At 40.1% G+C, this 20,206-nt stretch overlaps 1 protein-coding gene across 2 annotated transcripts in view; it reads right to left on the reverse strand.

Annotated features, from left to right (window-relative positions):
- shoc2 (SHOC2 leucine rich repeat scaffold protein) overlaps positions 1-20,206 on the reverse strand; it is a 140,969-nt gene that overhangs the window by 19,831 nt on the left and 100,932 nt on the right. For both annotated transcript variants that reach the window (XM_072557039.1, XM_072557040.1), the window contains 3 exons: positions 11,531-11,661; positions 7,076-7,264; positions 5,684-5,806 (listed from right to left, as the gene is read on the reverse strand). In XM_072557039.1, the coding sequence (XP_072413140.1) occupies positions 5,684-5,806; positions 7,076-7,264; positions 11,531-11,661 (443 nt within the window). The remainder of the gene's footprint in view (positions 1-5,683; positions 5,807-7,075; positions 7,265-11,530; positions 11,662-20,206) is intronic.

The following is a 20,206-nucleotide window of genomic DNA, read 5'->3' on the forward strand; positions in this document are numbered from 1 at the left end:
TCCACATGTACTAAGGGAATTGGTTAGCTCAAGTGACTAGATGGCCGATTTGTAATACAGAGTGATGCTAACAGCATGGATTCAATTCCCATACTGACTGAGGTTACCACTGTTCTTCTCAACTTCTCCTCACCTGAGGTGCAGTGACAGACAGGTTAAACCACCGATTGCCTCCTCCTAAAGACAGAGCAGCCTTATGGTCTGCTAGGATTATAGCAACATCTCCTTTATTAAGAAAGCAACAACTTTGAAAAGTTGATTGGAGTAGACTGTTCACAGGTAAAAGGACATCTAACAAGTGGGAGGCATTCAAGAGTATGACGAGAGTTCAGAGGCATTTTGTTCCTGTTAGAATGAAGGGTAAGGCTGGTAAGATAAAGGAACAATGGACGACTAAAGATTTTGAGCTTCTAGTCAAGGATGAGAAAGAATCTTATTTTACTAAAAATCACATGACACCAGGTTATCGATGCAAATGCATTCACTATAAATTGTGTGTCTTACAGTTGTGTACTCCACAACCACCTGATGAAGCAGCAGCACTCCGAAAGTTAGTGCTTCCAATTAAACCTGCTGGACTATAACCTGGTGTCATGTAATTTTTAATTTTGTACACCCCAGTCCAACACCCTTAGTTCAATTGATTCTCTTAATCGATATAAAGCGTGTAGGGGCATTCTTAAGAGACAAATCAGGAAGGCAAAGAGGATATAAGATAGCATGGACAGATAAGGTTAAGGATAATTGAAAGGGATCCTACAAATACATTAAGAGCAAGAAGGTAATTGAAGAGAAGGTAGAGCCTCTTAAAGATCAAGGAGGTCACCTTTGTATTGAACTCCAGGAGATGGGAGAGATATTAAATGAATATTTTGCATCAGTGTTTACTGTGGAGAAAGAAATGGAGTCTGGAGAATGCAGAGAAATAATCTCTGATGTTTTAAAAATAGTTCACATTACAGAAGAGGAAGTTCGGGAGGTCTTAGAAAATATAAAGGTGGATAAATCTCTGGGACCTGATCTCATGTATCACAGAAGGTTATGGGAAGTAAGAGGGGAAATTACAAGACTTCTTGCAGAAATATTTGCATCAATAACTATGGGTACAGTGCCCAATAACTGGAGGGTGGGTAATGATATATCTTTGTTTAAGAGAGATTGTAAGGAGAAGCCAGGGAAATTACAGATCTGAGGGTCTGACTTCAGTTATGGGTAAATCGTTGGAGGTGATGATAAAGAATAGGATTTATGGACATTTACAGAGGCAAAAACTGATTAAGGATAGGCAGCACGGTTTTGTGCAAGGCAAACTGCATTTCATAAACTTGATTGAGTTTTTTTGAGGAAGTTACCAAAACGATTGATGATGGCAGAGCAGTAGACATTGTTTATTTGCATTTTAATAAAGCCTTTGACAAGGTTCTGTACGGTAGACTAAATAGTTAAGTTAGGTCACATGGGATTCAGAGTGAGCTTGTCAATTGGATACAAAACTGGTTTCGGTAGGAGACGGAGTGTAATAGTGGAGAGTTGCTTTTCGGTCTGGAGGCCTGTGGACAGTGGTGTCAGAACAAAGCAGTACAGCAAAGTACGGGCCCCTCGGCCCTCAATATTGTTCCGGCCTTCTATCCTACTCTAAGATCAGACGAACCTACATACCCTTCATTCTACTAACTTCCATGTGCCTATCCAAGAGTCGTTTAAATGTTCTGACTCTACTACCACTGCTAACGAGGTAAAAACAATGACTGCAGATGGTGGAAACCAGATTCTGGATTAGTGGTGCTGGAAGAGCACAGCAGTTCAGGCAGCATCCAAGTAGCTTCGAAATACGCACTCATCACACTGTGAAAAGAACCTACCACTGACATCTCCCCGAAACCTCCTCCAATCACTATTAAATTATACAAAGAACCACAAAGAAAATTACAGCCCAGGAACAGGCCCTTCGGCTCTCCAAGCCTAAGCCGATCCAAATCCACTGACTAAACCTGTCTCACAATTCCTCAGCATCTGCTCCCCACCAACTCGTGCATTTTTAAATGAATCTACCGTGCCTGCCTCTACTACCTTAAATGAATCTACCGTGCCTGCCTCTACTACCTTAAATGAATCTACCGTGCCTGCCTCTACTACCTCTGCTGGCAACACGTTCCAGGCACCTATCACCATCTGTGTAAAGTACTTGCTGCGTATATTCCCCTTAAACGTTTTACCTCTTACCTTGAATGCATGACCTCTCATTATTGAATCCTTCACCCTGGGAAAAAGCTGATTTCTATACCCTGTCTATACCCTTCATGATTTTATAAACCTCAATCTTCTTTTTCCTATTGGAAACAATCCTATCCTCCTCAACCTCTCCTCACAGGTAGCACCTTCCATACCAGGCAACGTCCTCGTACACCTTCTCTGCACCCTCTCCAAAGCGTCCACATCCTTTGTTAATGTGGCGACCAGAACTATACACTGTATTCTAAATGTGGTCAAACCAATGTCTTGTACAATTTTAACATGACCTGCCAGCTCTTATACTCAATACCCCGTCTGATGAAGGCAAGCACACTATATGCCTTCTTGACCACTCTATCCACCTGTGCAACCACCTTCAGGGTACAGTGGACCTGAACTCCCAGATCTCTCTGCTCATCAACTTTTCCCAAGGCTCTTCCGTTTACTGTATAATTCGCTCTAGAATTAGACTTCCCAAAATACATTACTTCACATTTGCCTGGATTGAACTCCATCTGCCACTTCTCCGCCTAACTCTTCAGTCTATCTATATCCTCCTGTATTCTTTGACAGTCCCCTATGCTTTCTGCTACTCCACCAATCTTTGTGTCATCTGCAAACTTGCTGATCATACCAACAGTGCCCTCTTCCAGATCATTTATGTATATTACAAACAACTAAATTGCCCGTAGTGTTCGGTAAGGGGTAGATGTAGGGGTATGGGTGGGTTACGCTTCGGCGGGGCGGTGTGGACTTGTTGGGCCGAAGGGCCTGTTTCCACACTGTAAGTAATCTAATCTAATCTAATCTAAAACAGTGGCCCCAATACTGACCCCTGTGGAACACCACTCTTCACCTTTCTCCATTTCGAGGAACTCCCTTCAACTACTACTCTCTGTCTTCTGTTGCTCACCCAGTTGTTTATCCACCTCGCAAGAACACCCTGCACACCATGTGACTTCATTTTCTCCATTAGTTTACCATGGGGAACCTTATCAAATGCCTTACTAAAGTCCACGTACATGACATCTTCCTTCATTTATCAACTTGGTCACTTCCTCAAAGAACTCTATTAAGTTGGTAAGGCACGATCGCCCCTGCACTAAACAATGTTGCCTGTCATTGATAAGCCCATTCTTTTCCAAATATAAATAGATTTTATCCCTCAGTACCTTCTCCAGCAACTTTCCCATCAATGATATCAGGCTCACGGGTCTGTAGTTACCCGGAGTATCCCTACTACCCTCCTTGTACAGGGGGACAACATGAGCAACCCTCCAGTCCTCCGGCACTCACCTGTATTTAAGGATGCCACAAAGATATCTGTCAGGGGCCCAGCTATTTCCTCTCTTGCCTCCTCAGCAACCTGGGATAGATCCCATCCGGTCCTGGGGATTTCTCCACCTTAATACCCTCTAGCATACCCAACACACCTTCCATACTTATGTCAACGTGATCCAGAGTAATCAAACTTCTACCTCTAACCTCAACATTCATCACATCCCTCTCCTCAGTGAGCACTGATGCAAAGTAATCAATTCAGAATCTCACCCATTTTCTCAGGTTTGACACACAGTCTTCCTTCCTTATCCTTTAGTGGACCAATCCTTTCTCTATTATCCGCTTGCTTCTTATATAAAGAATAAAAGGCTTTGGGATTGTCCTTAATTCTAGTCGCTAAAGCTATTTCATGACCCCTTTTAGCCCGCTTGATCCCTCGTTTAAGACTGATCCTACTCTCCCGATGTTCCTCCAGGGCCTGTTCTGTTCTGAGCTGCCTGGACCTTATGTATGCTTCCCTTTTCTTTTTGACTATCATATGATTTTTCCTGTCATCCACGGTTCACAAATCTTGCCTTTCTATGCTTTGCTTTCAACAGGACATGCCTATCCTGCACTATTTTTGAAAGCCTCCCACATATCGAACTTGGACTTCCTTTCAAATAGCTGTGACAATCCACATTTCCCAGCTCCGGCTTAATTTTGAAATAATTTGCCTTGGCCCAGTTTAGTACTCTTCCCTTAGGTCCATTCTGACCTTTATCTATGAGCATTCTAAAACTTACAGAATTGTGGTCACCGTTCCCAAAGAAATCGCCCACCACAACCTCTACTACCTGGCCTGGCTCATTCCCCAATACTAGGCCCCTTCCCTTGTCAGACTATTGACATACTGCTCTAGAAAACTCTCCTGGACACTTCTTACAAATTCTGCCCCATCTAGACCTTTGACACTCAGTGTATCTCAGTCAATGTTGGGCAAATTTAAATCTCCCCCCACCACCCCGTTGGCCTCTACATCTTCCCATAATCTGTTTATCTATTTGTTCTTCTACCTCACGCTCACTATTGGGAGGTCTGTAATACAGCCCCAATAATGTAACTGTACCCTTCTTATTTCTCAGCTCCACACACAATGCCTCACTAAAGTCCTCCATAGTGTCTTCCTTTAGCACAGCCGTGATATCATTATGCTGCCTCGTGACAGCCATTTCCACTATGGGAAAAAGTCTCTGGCTATTCACTCTATGCCTATCATCTTGTACACCTCTATCAAGTCACCTCTCATCCTTCTTCACTCCAATGAGGAAAGCCCTAGCTTCCCGAACTTTACTTCAGAAGACATGCTCTCCAGTCCAAGCAGTATCTTGGTTTATCGCCTCTGCACTCTGTCTAAAACTTCCACATCCTTCTTATACTAAGGCGACCAGAACAGAACACAATATTCCAGGTGTTCCACAAGGATCAGTTCTGGGTCCTTGTTCATTTGTCATATTGTCAAATATGGGTTTTTCTCACCAATCTGAAAGTACAGGAGCAATAGAAACATAATAATTGCAAGATATTACAACAAATGGAAGAGACAGACGTAAAACAGCTGACTAAATACAGCTGGGAGGGTGAGCTGTGAGAAGGATGCAGCAATGTTCTCGTATGATTTGGACAACTTGAGTGAGTAGACAAATGCATGGTAGATTAAGTTTAATGTGGATAAACGTGATTATCCACTTTTGATAACAAAAACAGGAAGACAGATTATTAATATTCTGGCAATCAGTTGGAAAAGCAGGAACAAGCTACGAAGTTGGATGATCAACAACGATCATAATGAATGACATAGCAGGTTCGAAGAGACTAATGGTTTAGTCCTCTGTTCCTACTTTCTACGTAGTCACTTTTAAGATAAAGTCTCAATCTTATTTCATGACATTTGAAAGACACATTAAGCCAAGTACACTTTTTTCAAACTATGATGCAAAAGGAATACTGCACTTCTACATCTTCACTTTTGATCATTAAGACTAATAAAAATCAAAATTTTCCAGCCATATTCCCTAAACAAATGATTGCTACAGCTTCTATAAATGCAGAGTATAAAACTATTGATATATTCACTTTGCAAGTAAAGCTTTTTAAGCAATTAGGAGGATACTGTGATCAGCTTTCTCACCTCTAAGGAAGCCAGTCCTGACACATCCTCTGGAATCTTTGTGAGTTGGTTGGTGGCAAGGTTTAGTTCTACCATGCTTGTCCAAGTTCCAAAGTCCAATGGAAGTGAAGTTAGCTGATTGTCCTGTGGGAAACCAGGAGACACATCATTCAACCACATCATTAAACCCTAACCTTAACCAGAAAGGAAAATTTAACTGGGTGTTTTCTTAAGCAAATCATTGGACTAACTATTTGATCAAGCCTATCTTTAATTTGGAAAGCTTTCCAATTTCTTGCATGTCACTGCATTCCACAATTAGTGATTAAAAAGGAACCTGCCATTTTCCATACAATCATCAATTTACATTTACATTGATGACTGAATTACCCCTTAATGTTCAAAATTGGGCATCAGTTCATAAAAGTCAAATTAATGGTGGTAAAACATTTCTTGCAATTTTAATAAAATTATTGCATCGTCTTACTCCTGTGCCACCTGATGGCTTTATAAACAATCCAAAATTAGCATATAAAAAATTTCTACAAATAAAAAGCTGCTGCACATAAATTGCTAAATTCCAGTTGTGATGATTTGGTCATTGGAAATGACCATCTACTTTACTGAGAAATGGGAGAAACAGACATTGTATAACATACAAATGCAATAATGGAGGGCAAACCGATCTGTCACAACTATCGATGGTTTTTCCACATTTTCACTGAAGAAAACTCACTTCACTTCTGCCAAATTTATAATGCTTGATCAAAAAAACAGCTTGAATTTTTGTTCTGAGATCATTAACCAGAAGTAGAAACTATAAACAATTACATATCTATTTTTGTACTTAAAACACAGCTTAATTGTGAAACTTAGGATGCAAGACAATTAGATAAAGACAGTAAAACAATAGGAAAATGTGAACCTTAGAAATTAGTTTCAGGCAAACATTAAAACTAAGGCTCAAAATGCATTGCACCACCAGAAGGGATGATCAAGTCAGATTAGTACAATGAAAAGTTACAAAATGGTTAGCCAAAGAACTAAAGCAGACTGGGTGTCAGCCTATCGTCAAGAAGTATTTTTAATGCACACTTCCAGTTTTTGATGAAATCTGGATTAGGGATAATAAACTTCAAATTTCGACTGTCAAGAAGCTATTTTGAGACTTTAAACTAGATCAGTTTTTACAGTAGCAACATGGACAAAGAGTAACTTCAACAGCAATGCAAACCTATTACTATGATAAAATAGATTAGATCAGAAACTCGTTAATATTTTATGAAACTATTTTTCATCAGTTTAAAACCTTCATCCTTTGTAAGATAGTGTACAGAGTTATTTTTGTGAGCAGAATTCAAACTTTAGATTCAGGTGAACTTCTCCCTGTAGTCTATAAGCTTCACGACTTACCTTCATGTTCAGCTTACTCAACACTTTAGCTCTAGAGAATATTCCAAAAGGTATTTTATTGATACGGTTGTGTTCCATGTTGAGAGAGTAGATCGTTGAAAACTGTGAGGGTCCGCCAACTGGATACGATTGGAAGCAATTCCTTGCTAATGTTAAACTGGTCAAATTTGCGAGGCTTGACAGAAGGCCCTATTAGGTGAAAGAAAACAGAAAGGGAGTGGAAGGAATGGAGTGGGGAATGGAGGGTGGAAGGGGAAGGTAGAGAGGAGGAAAACAGGAGGAGTGGGGATGGGAGGAATAATTTAATACTGTTAAGTCTTTTCCCCTGTTTTAGGAAGTATGCATTTTTAAAGAACATAAAATAACTATTAAGTACTCATGGAAAGAACTTCAATTGTTAATCTACAAGTTAGTTGTTCACTAAATTTTTCTTTAAAACAATCCACACACAAACATGCATTTTGACAATACATGATCTTCACATTATTTCTTCAGGAATCAAAATGGGAGCTTGCGAGAAATCCAATAAGCTTAAACAACATGAGAAATTACAAACTGTTCATTATCTCATTAAAATTCGCACACAACAACATACCCAATAAGTAATGGTCAAGTCAATGTATCGAGAGAGTCGGACAAGCCAGTTACATCACCAAGTTGGACTTAATGCATGGTTACTGGCAGGTACCTTTATCAGAATCGGTGAAAGAAATTTCTGCGTTTGTAACCGCAAATGGACTACATCAGTGTAAAGTGATGCCATTTGGATTAAAGAATGCACTTGCCAATTTCCAAAGACTCATGAACAGAGTTCTGGCTGGGTTAACAAACTGCGCAGTCCATTTGGACAATGTAGTGATCTTTAATAAGTCCTGGGAGGATCACATGGTACAGTTGGCAGAGCTCTTTGAATGACTACGAGAAGCAAAACTGGTGATAAACTTAAACAAAACTGAATTTGGAAAAGCAGAGATGACATTCTTGGGATATATCATCGGTCATCGAAGGTTGATCCCATGGAACGCAAAGACGAAGGCCATTGAGGAATTTCCACGACCATATTCAAAGAAAGAGGTGCTTCAATTCTTAGGACTCGGCAGATTCTATTGGAAGTTTGTTCAAAACTTCAGCAGTGTAGTGGCCCCATTAACTGATTTGCTGAAGACGAACACAAACCTTTGGTGGACAGAACAATGCCAGGAGGTATTTGATGTTTGAAATCAATATTAACCACCAAACCTTTCAAAAACGTTTAAAGTCACCATTGATGCTAGTGCCATAGGAGTTGGAGCTGTACTCCTACCAGAAGAGATGAGGATGGGATGGAACCGCCAGTTGGTTACTTTTCAAAGAAACTCAACATCCACCAGAGAAAATATTCCACCATTGAAAAAGAACAAAAGAGTTTGTTACTGTCCTTACAACATTTTAATGTGTATGTCACAAACAATGGGTTGGAGATGCTTGCGTACACAGATCACAATCCTCTTGCATTCTTAGAATGCTTTAAAGACAAGAATTTGAGACTATTTCACTGGAGTCTTATGTTACAGACTTTTAATTTAAAAATCATACATGTTACGGGTTGTAAGAATGTAATCAAGGATGCGTTAGCGTGGATTTAACTGATGAAGTTTAGATGAGATTTGTATTTATTTAATGATAAACACACACAGTTATATGGGATGAAATTAAGGTGAACTTAGATTAAAGTTATCTGTATGTTAAGGTAATATGTTTAAAGAATATAAGAAAAAATGAAGCCATCTTTTCATTATGATGGGTTTTTTTTCCTTAAGGAGGGAGGTGTTATGAAGATGTGCGTGTATTGTACCTTTAAGAAAGTTAAAAGCTAGCAGAACTACCTTGCAGCACCAAGTGTGTGCGCTGAACAAGACATAATGTAACATTTTGGTCCAGCAGCTAGTGTAGCTGGCTGCCTGGAGACAACAAAAAAAAAACATTTGATTGGCCCAATCAGTTTAAATTATACCCAAAATAAACCAAACTCCAATCAGGTTTGAATTTAGTATATTCACAATATTAAAAGCTAGTGACACAATTCGATACTGTGGGGGTATAAGACAGGGAAAAATTGAACATTTGGGAGAGAACTGCCAAAGATCAACAGATGTAGGCTGGTAGTCAGAACTCAGAGGTACCTGTCTAGAGAAGGAGTTTGCACAGAGAAAAACAAACACCAACATGGAAAGCAAATCTACAGAGGAAGATGTAAAGAAAGGTTTTGACTGCTGGCTGGTTTTGAAAGTTGAATTTTCCAGTAAATCTTAATCGGGGGTTTTATCAGACTAGTATTATAGAAGGGAAAGCAAAAGATAGGTTAGAGGAAGGAGTTGTAAATAATTTTCAGTTAATTATTCGCTGTTATACCTTGAAATAAAGTTGTCAAATTTTACTTTAAATAGTTCTTGGCATCTCCAATTTTCACAGATTACCGCATGGGATAAATCTTTTCAGTGTTGCTGGTTTAAACTTAACAGAAGGCGTTTACCCAGTGTCATAACACGACAGAGAAACAAAAACTGGACTCTAAGTTATTTCTGTTTTTTTACTTTTAAATCTAAGTTAATGAGAATGGTGCTGATACATGGCAACTTTTCACTATTTTATATTGAATATACATGACAATAATTGATTCAATTGACTTGCATTAAGTCCCGTTCATCTATCACTCCTGGACTCAGTGCCTACATTGACTTCTAACCAAACATCTTTAATTTTCATCCTGGTTTTTAAATCTCATCCAATCCATAATCCTTAGATATCAGCACTGATCTGATTCTGGATTCCTCAGTCTCCTGGACTTTAATTACTTTAATGTTGGTGGCCTTGCCTTCAGTTTTCTAGTCCTAGGCTCTGAAATTCCCTGCCCATGCCTCTCTTCTTTGACAGATATTTTTAACAAGTGTCTAAAGGAGGAAAACAACCTCTTCAAACAATCCTTTGGACATCTGACCATTTAAAACTGCATGAGTCTTATTTTGCTTTATTACCCGGTGAAATACTTTGGAACATTATACTTGCATAGTGTCTTTAATGTAAGTGTACCTGACTGTACTGAAATCATAAAAATTACTGCAAGGCTAGACATTTCTAGTCTTGTCACGCTGAATATATTAGCAAAGTATCCATACTACTAGTGTCAAAACGGTTGAAGGATTAAGTCAAAGTACCGTCATACACGATAGAATTGATCTAGTATAATTCAGTGGTTTTGATAATATAAAGCAAACACACCATTGTTATGAATATAGTAAATCCTGATTCATTACAATATCAATATTACAATTCTGGCTATTGAGGGAGTGCAGCGTAGGTTCACGAGGTCAATTCCTGGAACGGCAGGATTGCCTTACACGGAAAGACTGAAGCGACTGGGCTTGTATACCCTTGAGTTTAGAAGACTGAGAGGGGATCCGATTGAAACGTATAGGATTATGAAAGGATTAGACACTCTGGCAGGAGGAAACATATTTCCGCTGATGGGGGAGTGTCGAACCAGAGGACACAACTTAAAAATACGGGGTAGACCATTTAGGACAGAGATGAGGAGAAACTCCTTCACCCAGAGAGTGGTGGCTGTGTGGAATGCTCTGCCCCAGAGGGCAGTGGAGGCCCAGTCTCTGGATTCATTTAAGAAAGAGTTGGATAGAGCTCTTAAAGATAGTGGAGTCAAGGGTTATGGAGATAAGGCTGGAACAGGATACTGACTGGGAAAGATCAGCCATGATCATATTGAATGGCGGTGCAGGCTCGAAGGGCTGAATGGCCTACTCCTGCGTCTATTGTCTATTGAAATCTGTTACTAAATGCAAACAAAACAATTTGCTTGGCCAGCAGCTCAGTATTGTGGTAGATTAATTTTTTGTACAATTAATCATCTATTTCTTTTATATATATACTTAGATTTTTTAAGACCTTTTCATTTTTCAGCTTCTTTTCTCTTCTTAGTTAGCTGGCACCTTTCACCCAAGATACAAACCTGCCTTCTCTCCAACATGCACCATATCTGTAACTGAGCATTGCATACTACAAATACTCCAGCCAAGTGAAACTATTGCATATTATGTGGTGAAGGGTGGTATATTTTCACACTTCCAGCTTTCTGGAAAGAGGGTGGAAAATGAAAATGATTGACCTAGCATATTTCCAGATACCTGGCCACCGTTTTTATTCTGTCCTCTTGATGTGCTATTGAGAAAATGCACTTAAGTTTAAATTCAAAGATTTTAAAAACTGAGTTTATTTTCAACGAATCAAGAATACTCCCAGCCATTACTTCATGGCATTGAGATGTGGTGGAAAAACTGTTAATTGATTCAAAGAACCACAAAACATTTTTCATATTACTAGAAAATTACAAATGTAATTTATTAACTTTCAGAAAGAGTTTTCATAAGTTCAAGTTTTGCAGCCATTTTAACTATTGCTTACCTCAGGTAACGAGGAGATATTATTGTTCTCTAAATTAAGTTCATCCAGTTCACTACATTTTGCCAACGATTTCGGAACAGCTGACAGTCTGTTGTATCTCAGGCCCAAGCGACTCAGACTGGACAGATTTCCTGCAAGAAGGCATATTCAACATTTTAGGTTATATTCTTCATTTCAATAGGTTTCAATCAGATTGCCTCTTATCTTTCTAATCTCTGTCAAGTACAAACCCAGAGTCCTCAACTACTCCTCAAACGACAAGCCCTTCACCCTGAGATATTCTTGTAAAACGCCTTTGGACCCCCTCCAACATGAGCACATCCTTAGATACGGGGTCCAAAATTGCTCACAATATCCCAAATGAGGTCTGACCAGAACTTTATACAGTACATTCTGCTCTTGTATTCTAGACCTCTTGAAATGAAAACTAACATTGCATTTGCCTAACTACCAAATGAACCTACATGTTAACCTTAAGAGAATCTTGAACTAGGACTCCCAAGTCTCTTTGTGCTTTAGATTTCTGAAGCCTTTCCACATTTACAAAATAATTTGCACCTCTATTTACCAGGATGTTGCCTGGAATGAAGAATAGGTCCAAAGTTTATGAGAAGATTTGTAGCTCGGGTGCTCACTGTTGTGGTTCTGTTCACCGAGCTGGGAATTTGTGTTGCAGACGTTTCGTCCCCTGTCTAGGTGACATCCTCAGTGCTTGGGAGCCTCCTGTGAAGCGCTTCTGTGATCTTTCCTCTGGCATTTATAGTGGTTTGAATCTGCCGCTTCCAGTTGTCAGTTCCAGCTGTCCGTTGCAGTGATCGGTATATTGGGTCCAGGTCGATGTGCTTATTGATTGAATCTGTGGATGAGATTCAATCAATAAGCACATCGACCTGGACCCAATATACCGATCACTGCAACGGACAGCTGGAACTGACAACTGGAAGCGGCAGATTCAAACCACTATAAATTCCAGAGGAAAGATCACAGAAGCGCTTCACAGGAGGCTCCCAAGCACTGAGGATGTCACCTAGACAGGGGACGAAACGTCTGCAACACAAATTCCCAGCTGAGCGAAAACAACCACAATGGAGAATAGGTCGTACAAGGATAGGTTGAGAGTGCTAGGCCTTTTCTCATTGGAACGGCGAAGGATGAGAGGTGACTTGATAGAGGTTTATAAGATGATCAGGGGAATAGATAGAGGAGACAGTCAGAGACTTTTTCCCCGGGTACAACAGAGTGTTACAAGGGGACATAAATTTAAGGTGAAGGGTGGAAGGTATAGGGGGGATGTCAGGGGTAGGTTCTTTACCCAGAGAGTGGTGGGGGCATGGAATGCGCTGCCTGTGGGAGTGGCAGAGTCAGAATCATTGGTGACCTTTAAGCAGCAATTGGGTAGGTGCTTAAGATAGGACAAATGTTTGGCACAACATCGTAGGCCCAAGGCCTGTTGTGTGCTGTATTGTTCTATGTTCTATTCTTCCTACCAAAGTGTATAACCTCCCACTTGCCCACATTATATTCTGCCACGTCTTTGCCCACTCTCCTCGCCTGTCAGCCTCCCTGCTTCCTCAACACCTACCTTTGTATCATCTGCAAACTAGGCAACAATGCCCTCAGTTACCTTGTCCAAGTCACTAAAGTATAGCAAGAATAGTTGAGGTCCCAACACCAATTCCTGCGAAACTCCACTACTCACCAGTTGCCATCCTGAGAAAGATCCCTTTATCCCTACTCTCTGCCTGCTACCTGTCATTCAATCCTCTATCCATGCCAGTATTTTGTCCCCAACACCATGAACTCTTAGCTTATTTAGCAGCCTCCTGTGTGGCAACCTAACATCTACCCAATATAAACCCTTCATTCTCAATAATCTGTAATAATTAACCATTTTTCATGTCTGACTTAAAAAGAAACTTGCCTCCGCCAACCCATTTAAGGATTAACAAATATAGACTAAATTCATCAGTTACTATATTGCTGAGTATTGCTTTTCATCTACAGGGTTACAATTTTCCATTTAAATGTATTTCCTTCAATTATCTAAAAATGTGTTGATCAGAGAAGGTGGCCCCCTTTTACAGTGTCAATGTTATAACTTTCTCCTCTTAAACTAGCTTCCAGTTCTTATGTCAGCAAAACACAACTACTCTTGGCCAACTGCTATTTGAACCCTTTGCTATGTCATCATGCACTAATTCACATGACCTGATTTCAACAAAAACAAACCTGAGCTACATATCTTCTCAAAACTTACTAACAAAACAAATTTTTAAAAATTTAAAACAGCTAAAACCCAATTATATCACCAACCAAAAGCATTTTGCAACTTGAGAACTAAGTGTGCGGAGATGATGGCGAAATGGAAATATCACTGTACTAGTCCAAATGCTACCCTGGGAGGTAAAAAAAATAAATTCAATAAAAATCTGCAATTAAAAGCTCATCAAATGGTAACCATTGGTGATTGTCACAAGACCCATCTGACTCAATAATGCTGTTTAGAAGGAGGTTTGCTGTCTCTACCTGGACTTTCTACATGCGACTCTAGATTCAAAGCAATGTGGTCGATTCTTAATTGCCCCAAAGGTAACTAGGGGTGGGTATTAAATGCTGGCCTCGCCAATGTCATCCACATTCCATGAATGGATAGAAAAATCTTGGTGCAATGTGAAAATGTTTATATCCCACAAAAATTTAAATTAACCAATGTGACTAAAAAACAAAATGAAACACCATTTATGCGAGATTTTTGTAGAATCCTGAAATAAGATCAAACCCATAATTTGGTGACTCATGAGTCTGACTGAGTCACAGCTGACACCTGAAATTTTCAAATTCTGTCACAGAGCAGAGATTGGACAATGTTACGAACACAAGTTAAGAAGCACGGCTTTAAGAGGTTTTGCATTGCCCTTTGCAGAGGTCTTATTTTCACAAAATATATTCTGTAGCTGAAAAGGTTACTAACCTACGGCTCTTATAATGCTTTATCTAGATAGATGCACAGGTCTACAAAAACAAATATTGCAATATGTACAGCCCAAAGAACACAGGAAATGCTCTGTGGATTTATCACCAAAAATTGATTTCAGATATTGGTCAAAAAGAACACTTGACCATTTCCTGTTTGCGTGTTTAAAATAGTTTAAAAACATTTTTCAAACTTTAATATAAGGCCAGCTACCAAAACAGACAATGTCAGCAGACAAGATGACTATCAGGATAAAGCTTCATGTGAAAAAAGTATGAAAGCTTTAGTAGTTCAACAGCTAATCTACAAATTATCATCACTGTACCTTAACTCAAAGCAACTGCACCAGAGTCATGATAGCTGTAGATTCATGGTCCAGTTCAGAGAACCACGCATTTAATTGAGATATGTACTTTAGTGCAGTGCTGAGGGAGCACTGCACCGTCAAAACAACCTTGTTTCTGATGAGAAGCAAATTGAGGCCCCATTTGCTCAGTAGATTTTTAAAAATCTCTCAGCATTATTTAAAAGGTACAGTGAATTCTCCCTGTTGTCTTAATCAACATTTATTTCTCAACTAGCATCACACAAGAGGTTATCTAGTCATCATTATGTTGTTGTTTGTGGGACCTTCCTGTGTGTAAGCTGGCTTCATTATAATAGTGACTGTACCTCAAAAAGTGCTCAATTGGCCAGAAAAGCATCTTAGGGCACCCTAAGGGACACAAAAGATGTTACATAAAATCAAATTCGTTCCACTTTCATTTCTCCTTTAGTAAACATATGTGAGCTATTAACAAGTCAATAAAAACTAGAAATCTAATACCAATACTGGAAATCTACTACCAATACAACCTTTACTAGGATGCTGCCTGATATGGAAGGAAGGTCTTAAGAGGAAAGGCTGAAGGACTTGAGGCTGTTTTAGTTAGATGATGATTGAGAGGCGACTTAACTGAGACACAAGATAAATCAAAGGGTTAAAGAGGTTGGACAGTGAGAGCCTTTTTCCTCTGATGGCAATGGCTAACATGAGGGGACATAGCTTCAAATTGAGGGGTGATAGAGATAGGACAGATGTCAGAGGTAATTTCTTTACTCAGAGTAGTAGGGGCATGGAACGCACTGCCTGCAACAGTAGTAGATTCGCCAGCTTTACTGGTGTTTAAATAGTCATTGGATAAACATATGCATGAAAATGGAATAGAGCAGGTTAGATGAGCTTCATCTGCAGCACAGACGGACTTCAGAAAACATAGAACCACCTGTACAACGTATTCAAGAAGAACGGATACTCAAAAAATACAGTGCGCAGATTCCTCAAGAACAAACCACGACAAGTAGACCAAACACAACCAGAAACCCTAACCACCTTACCATACATCAAAGAAGTTTCAGAAATGACAGCCAGACTACTAAGTCCCCTCAGAATCCTAGTAGCACACAAACCCACCAACACTCTCAAACAAAAACTAACAAACTTAAAAGACCCAGTACAATCCATGGACAAAACCAACGTCGTCTACAAAATTCCATGCAAGGACTGCCACAAACACTACGTAGGACAAACAGGAAGAAAGTTAGCCACCAGGATACACGAACACCAGCTAGCCACAAAAAGACACGACCCTCTCTCCCTCGTAGCCCTACACACGGATGAAAAAAACCACCATTTCGACTGGGACAACACATCTATCCTGGGACAGGCTAAGTAAAGACATGCCAGAGAATTCCTAGAGGCCTGGAACTCCAACCACAACACCATAAACAAACACATAGATCTAGATACCATCTATCAACCCCTCAGAAAATGAACAGGAAATGACATCACCACAAACCCTAGGAAACCCATCCAGGAGAAAGATATAAATAGAAAGCAGGAGACAACAGCTTTGCTCCACTTGGAGGTCACCACTGATGATGTTACCTAGCCAGGTAATGAAATGTCTGGATATCAAACCTACAGCTCAGCGAGCAAACCTACACCCTAAACTTATTAACTGTACCTCTTATGCTCGCATCCAAATCACTTATGTAAATGACAAAAAGTAGAGGGCCCAGCACCGATCGTTCTGGCACTCCACTGGTCACAGGCCTCCAGTCTGAAAAACAACCCTCCTCCACCACCACCCACCTTTGAGCCAGTTCTGTATCCAAATAACTAGTTATCCCTGTATTCCGTGAGATCTAACCTTGCTAACCAGTCTCCCATGGGGAATCTTGTCAAACGCCTTACTGAAGTCCATATAGATCACGTCCACTGTTCTGCCCTCATCAATCCTCTTTGTGTTTCTTGAAGTAACAATCAAGTTTGTGAGACATGATTTCCCACACACAAAGCCATGTTGATTATCCCTAATCAGTCCTTGCCTTTCCAAATACACGTACATCCTGTCCCTCAGGATTCCCTCCCACAACTTGCCCACTACCGACATCAGGCTCACTGGTCTATAGTTCCCTGGCTTGTCCTTACAGCCTTTCTTAAACAATGGCACCACGTTAGCCAACCTCCAGTCTTCCGGCACCTCACCTGTGACTATCGATGATACAAATATCTCAGCAAGAGGCCCAGCAATCACTTCTCTAGCGTCCCAAAGAGTTCTAGGGTACACCTGATCAGGTCCTGGGGATTTATTAACTTTTATGAATTTCAAGACATCCAGCACTTCCTCCTCTGTAATAAGGACATTTTTCAAAAAGTCACCATCTATTTCCCTACAGTCTATATCTTCCATGTCCTTTTCCACAGTAAATACACATTTAGTAACTCCCTCATCTCCTGCGGCTCCACACAAAGGCTGCCTTGCTGATCTTTGAGGGGCCCTAATCTCTCCCTAGTTACCCCTTTGTCCTTAAATGTATTTGTAAAACCCTTTAGATTCTCCTTAACTCTGCTTGCCAAAGCTATCTCATGTTTCGGGCATAAACCCTTCTTCAGGAAGAAGGGCTTATGCCCAAAGCATCGATTCTCCTGCTCCTTTGATGCTGCCTGACCTGCTGCACTTTTCCAGAACACATTTTTAAGCTCTGATCTCCAGCATCTGTAGTCCTCACTTTCTCAAAGCTATCTCATGTCCCCATTTTGCCCTCCTGATTTCCCTCTTAAGTATACTCCTACTTCCTTTGTACTCTAGGGGTTCACTCAATCTATCCTGTCTATACCTGACATATGTTTCTTTCTTTTTCTTAACCAAACACTCAATTTATTTAGTCATCCAGCATTCCCTATACCTACCAGCCTTTCCTTTCACCCTAACAGGAATATACTTCTTCTGGACTCTCATTATCTCATTTCTGAAGACTTCCCATTTTCCAGCCATCCTTTTACCTGCAAACATCGGCGCCCAATCAGCTTTTGAAAGTTCTTGACTAATACCATCAAAATTGGCCTTTCTCCAATTTAGAACTTCAACTTTTAGATCTAGTCTATTCTTTTCCATCAGTGTTTTAAAATGTTATTGTCCAACAGGTTTATTTGAAGCCACAAGCTTTCAGAACCCTGGCTCCTTCCTCAGGCAACTATAACCAGTGTCATGTGATTTTTGACTTTGTCCACCCCAGTCCAAATGTCGGCTCCACATCATTACTATTAGTTGCCATTTCAAATTTCCAACGTGTTCCTGCTCAAATCTTGGCCTACTGGAGTGTTCCAATGAAACTCAATGAAAGATCAAAGAATGGCAATTCCTCTTTCAATTCAGCGCTCGGCTCAACATTAAATTCAAAAATTTTAGATAATAATCTCAGCTTCTACTTTGTTCAATGTTTTCATTTCCTCACTTCTTGTTTTTTTTTCCCTACACTTTGCATTTAAATAGTTGCTGTCCAGCCATTCAAAACCTCATCTGGACATTTTAAAAGAATGTTACTTTCTATCAGTCCCTTTGGCTTTTGTTACTTAATCTCACGCCTCATCCAAGCAAAAACCTTCCCTTTTTTCTTAATCCTCCATTTCCTCCCCCCTCCATTTATTCAAAACCAATACACTTCTTTCTCACCTCAGTTCTGATCAAGGGTCATTACCATTCCACGATGTTAACTCTGTTTCCCTCCACAGATTAGTGTGTTGCTGGAAAAGCACAGCAGGTCAGGCAGCATCCAAGGAGCAGGAACATTGACATTTCAGGCAAAAGTCCTTCATCAGGACTGAAGGAAGGGAGCCTCCAGGGTGGAGAGATAAATGGGAGGGGGTAGGATTGGGGAGAAGGTAGCAAAGAACACAATGGGTTGATAGAGGTGGGGATGAAGGTGATAGGTCAGAGAGGAGGGTGGAGTAGATAGGTGGGAAGGGAGATTGGCAGTTAGGGCAGTTTCCTCATTTCCCCTCCCCCACCTTACCCCAGTTCCAACCTTCCAGCTCAACACCATCCTCTTGGCCTGTCCGAACTGCTAATCTCCTTTCCCACCTATCTGCTCCACCCTCCTCTCTGACCTATCACCTTCTTCCCCATCTTTATCCACCCATTGTACTCTTTACTGCCTTCCCACCCCCACCCCATTTATCTCTCCACCCTGGAGGCTCCCTGCCTTCAGTCCTGATGAAGGGCTTTTGCCCAAAATGTCGATTTTCCTACTCCTCGGATGCTGCAGACCTGCTGTGCTTTTCCAGCACCACTCTAATCTAGACTCTGATCTCCAGTCCTCACTTTTGCCTTTCCCTCCACAGATGGCTGTCTGAAATACTCAATATTTTCAGTTTTTATTTAACATTTACAGCATCTACAGTATTTTGCTTTTGTAAAGAAACTTTGCCTTGGATACTGAGAAGTCATACTGGATGAGCACTTGCCACATCACACTTTGCAATTGCATAATCCTTGACAATAAAAGGAACACTGGAGGTCAATGACAAGTAACATGCATCACAATTTTTACACAAATCAATATTTCATTTTTACCTCTATTCATAGGTCGGATGCAATAGCAGAAAATGTTTAACCAGAGTGGGGGAACACCACTTTAAGAGATATGAATATCAGCAGCCCATTTCACAACAAAAATGGCAATTGTGAATTCTGTCATGTTATCAGACACTATAGGCACAAGGGTACTGGATCCAATTCGGAAGAAACAGGCCTGCTAACACGGCCTTCTTGCTGGTCACATTAGTAGTTTCTGTATAGAGTTTATTGTACTTTATGGTGTTGGAAAGAAGAACTAGATACAGAATACAAGCAAACAGCTTGCCCAATTCTCAAAGGATTTTAAACAAATGCTAGTCACTCAAATTGCAAAAGCAATGAAACTGCATAAAAAGCAATAAGTATGATTCTTGAAAATGAAAGTTCTTCAAAACTATGAACATTGTTGGAAATACTATATAGAAGTTATTGTTCTGAAAAACTCTTTCAAAAATTCAGAAAGGTTCAAAGCAAAAACTACATTTATTTTAATAGCACAATAGTATGGATTGCCTTTAACACCTTAGTGTAATAGGTATTCCAAGCCAGATAGTATCTTGCAAGCATCACAAGCAGAGTTGAAATTTCTTGATAGGTGACTGCTCCACTACAAGGCATCGAAATAAGTTGCCTGCAAGACCCCCCCATAAGCAAGAAAAAAATGTAACGCTTGTAAATATTACTTTCCTTATAAGAATAAACTTCATGAACTCATGCAATGTGCTAATGCAATTATTCAAGACACTTCCCAGATTCCTATTCTTAAATGTTATAGAGTCACATTTATGACTATTCTGACAT

This window comes from Chiloscyllium punctatum, chromosome 38 (genome assembly GCF_047496795.1).
Source record: "Chiloscyllium punctatum isolate Juve2018m chromosome 38, sChiPun1.3, whole genome shotgun sequence".
In the NCBI taxonomy this organism is placed as follows: Eukaryota; Metazoa; Chordata; class Chondrichthyes; order Orectolobiformes; family Hemiscylliidae; genus Chiloscyllium; species Chiloscyllium punctatum.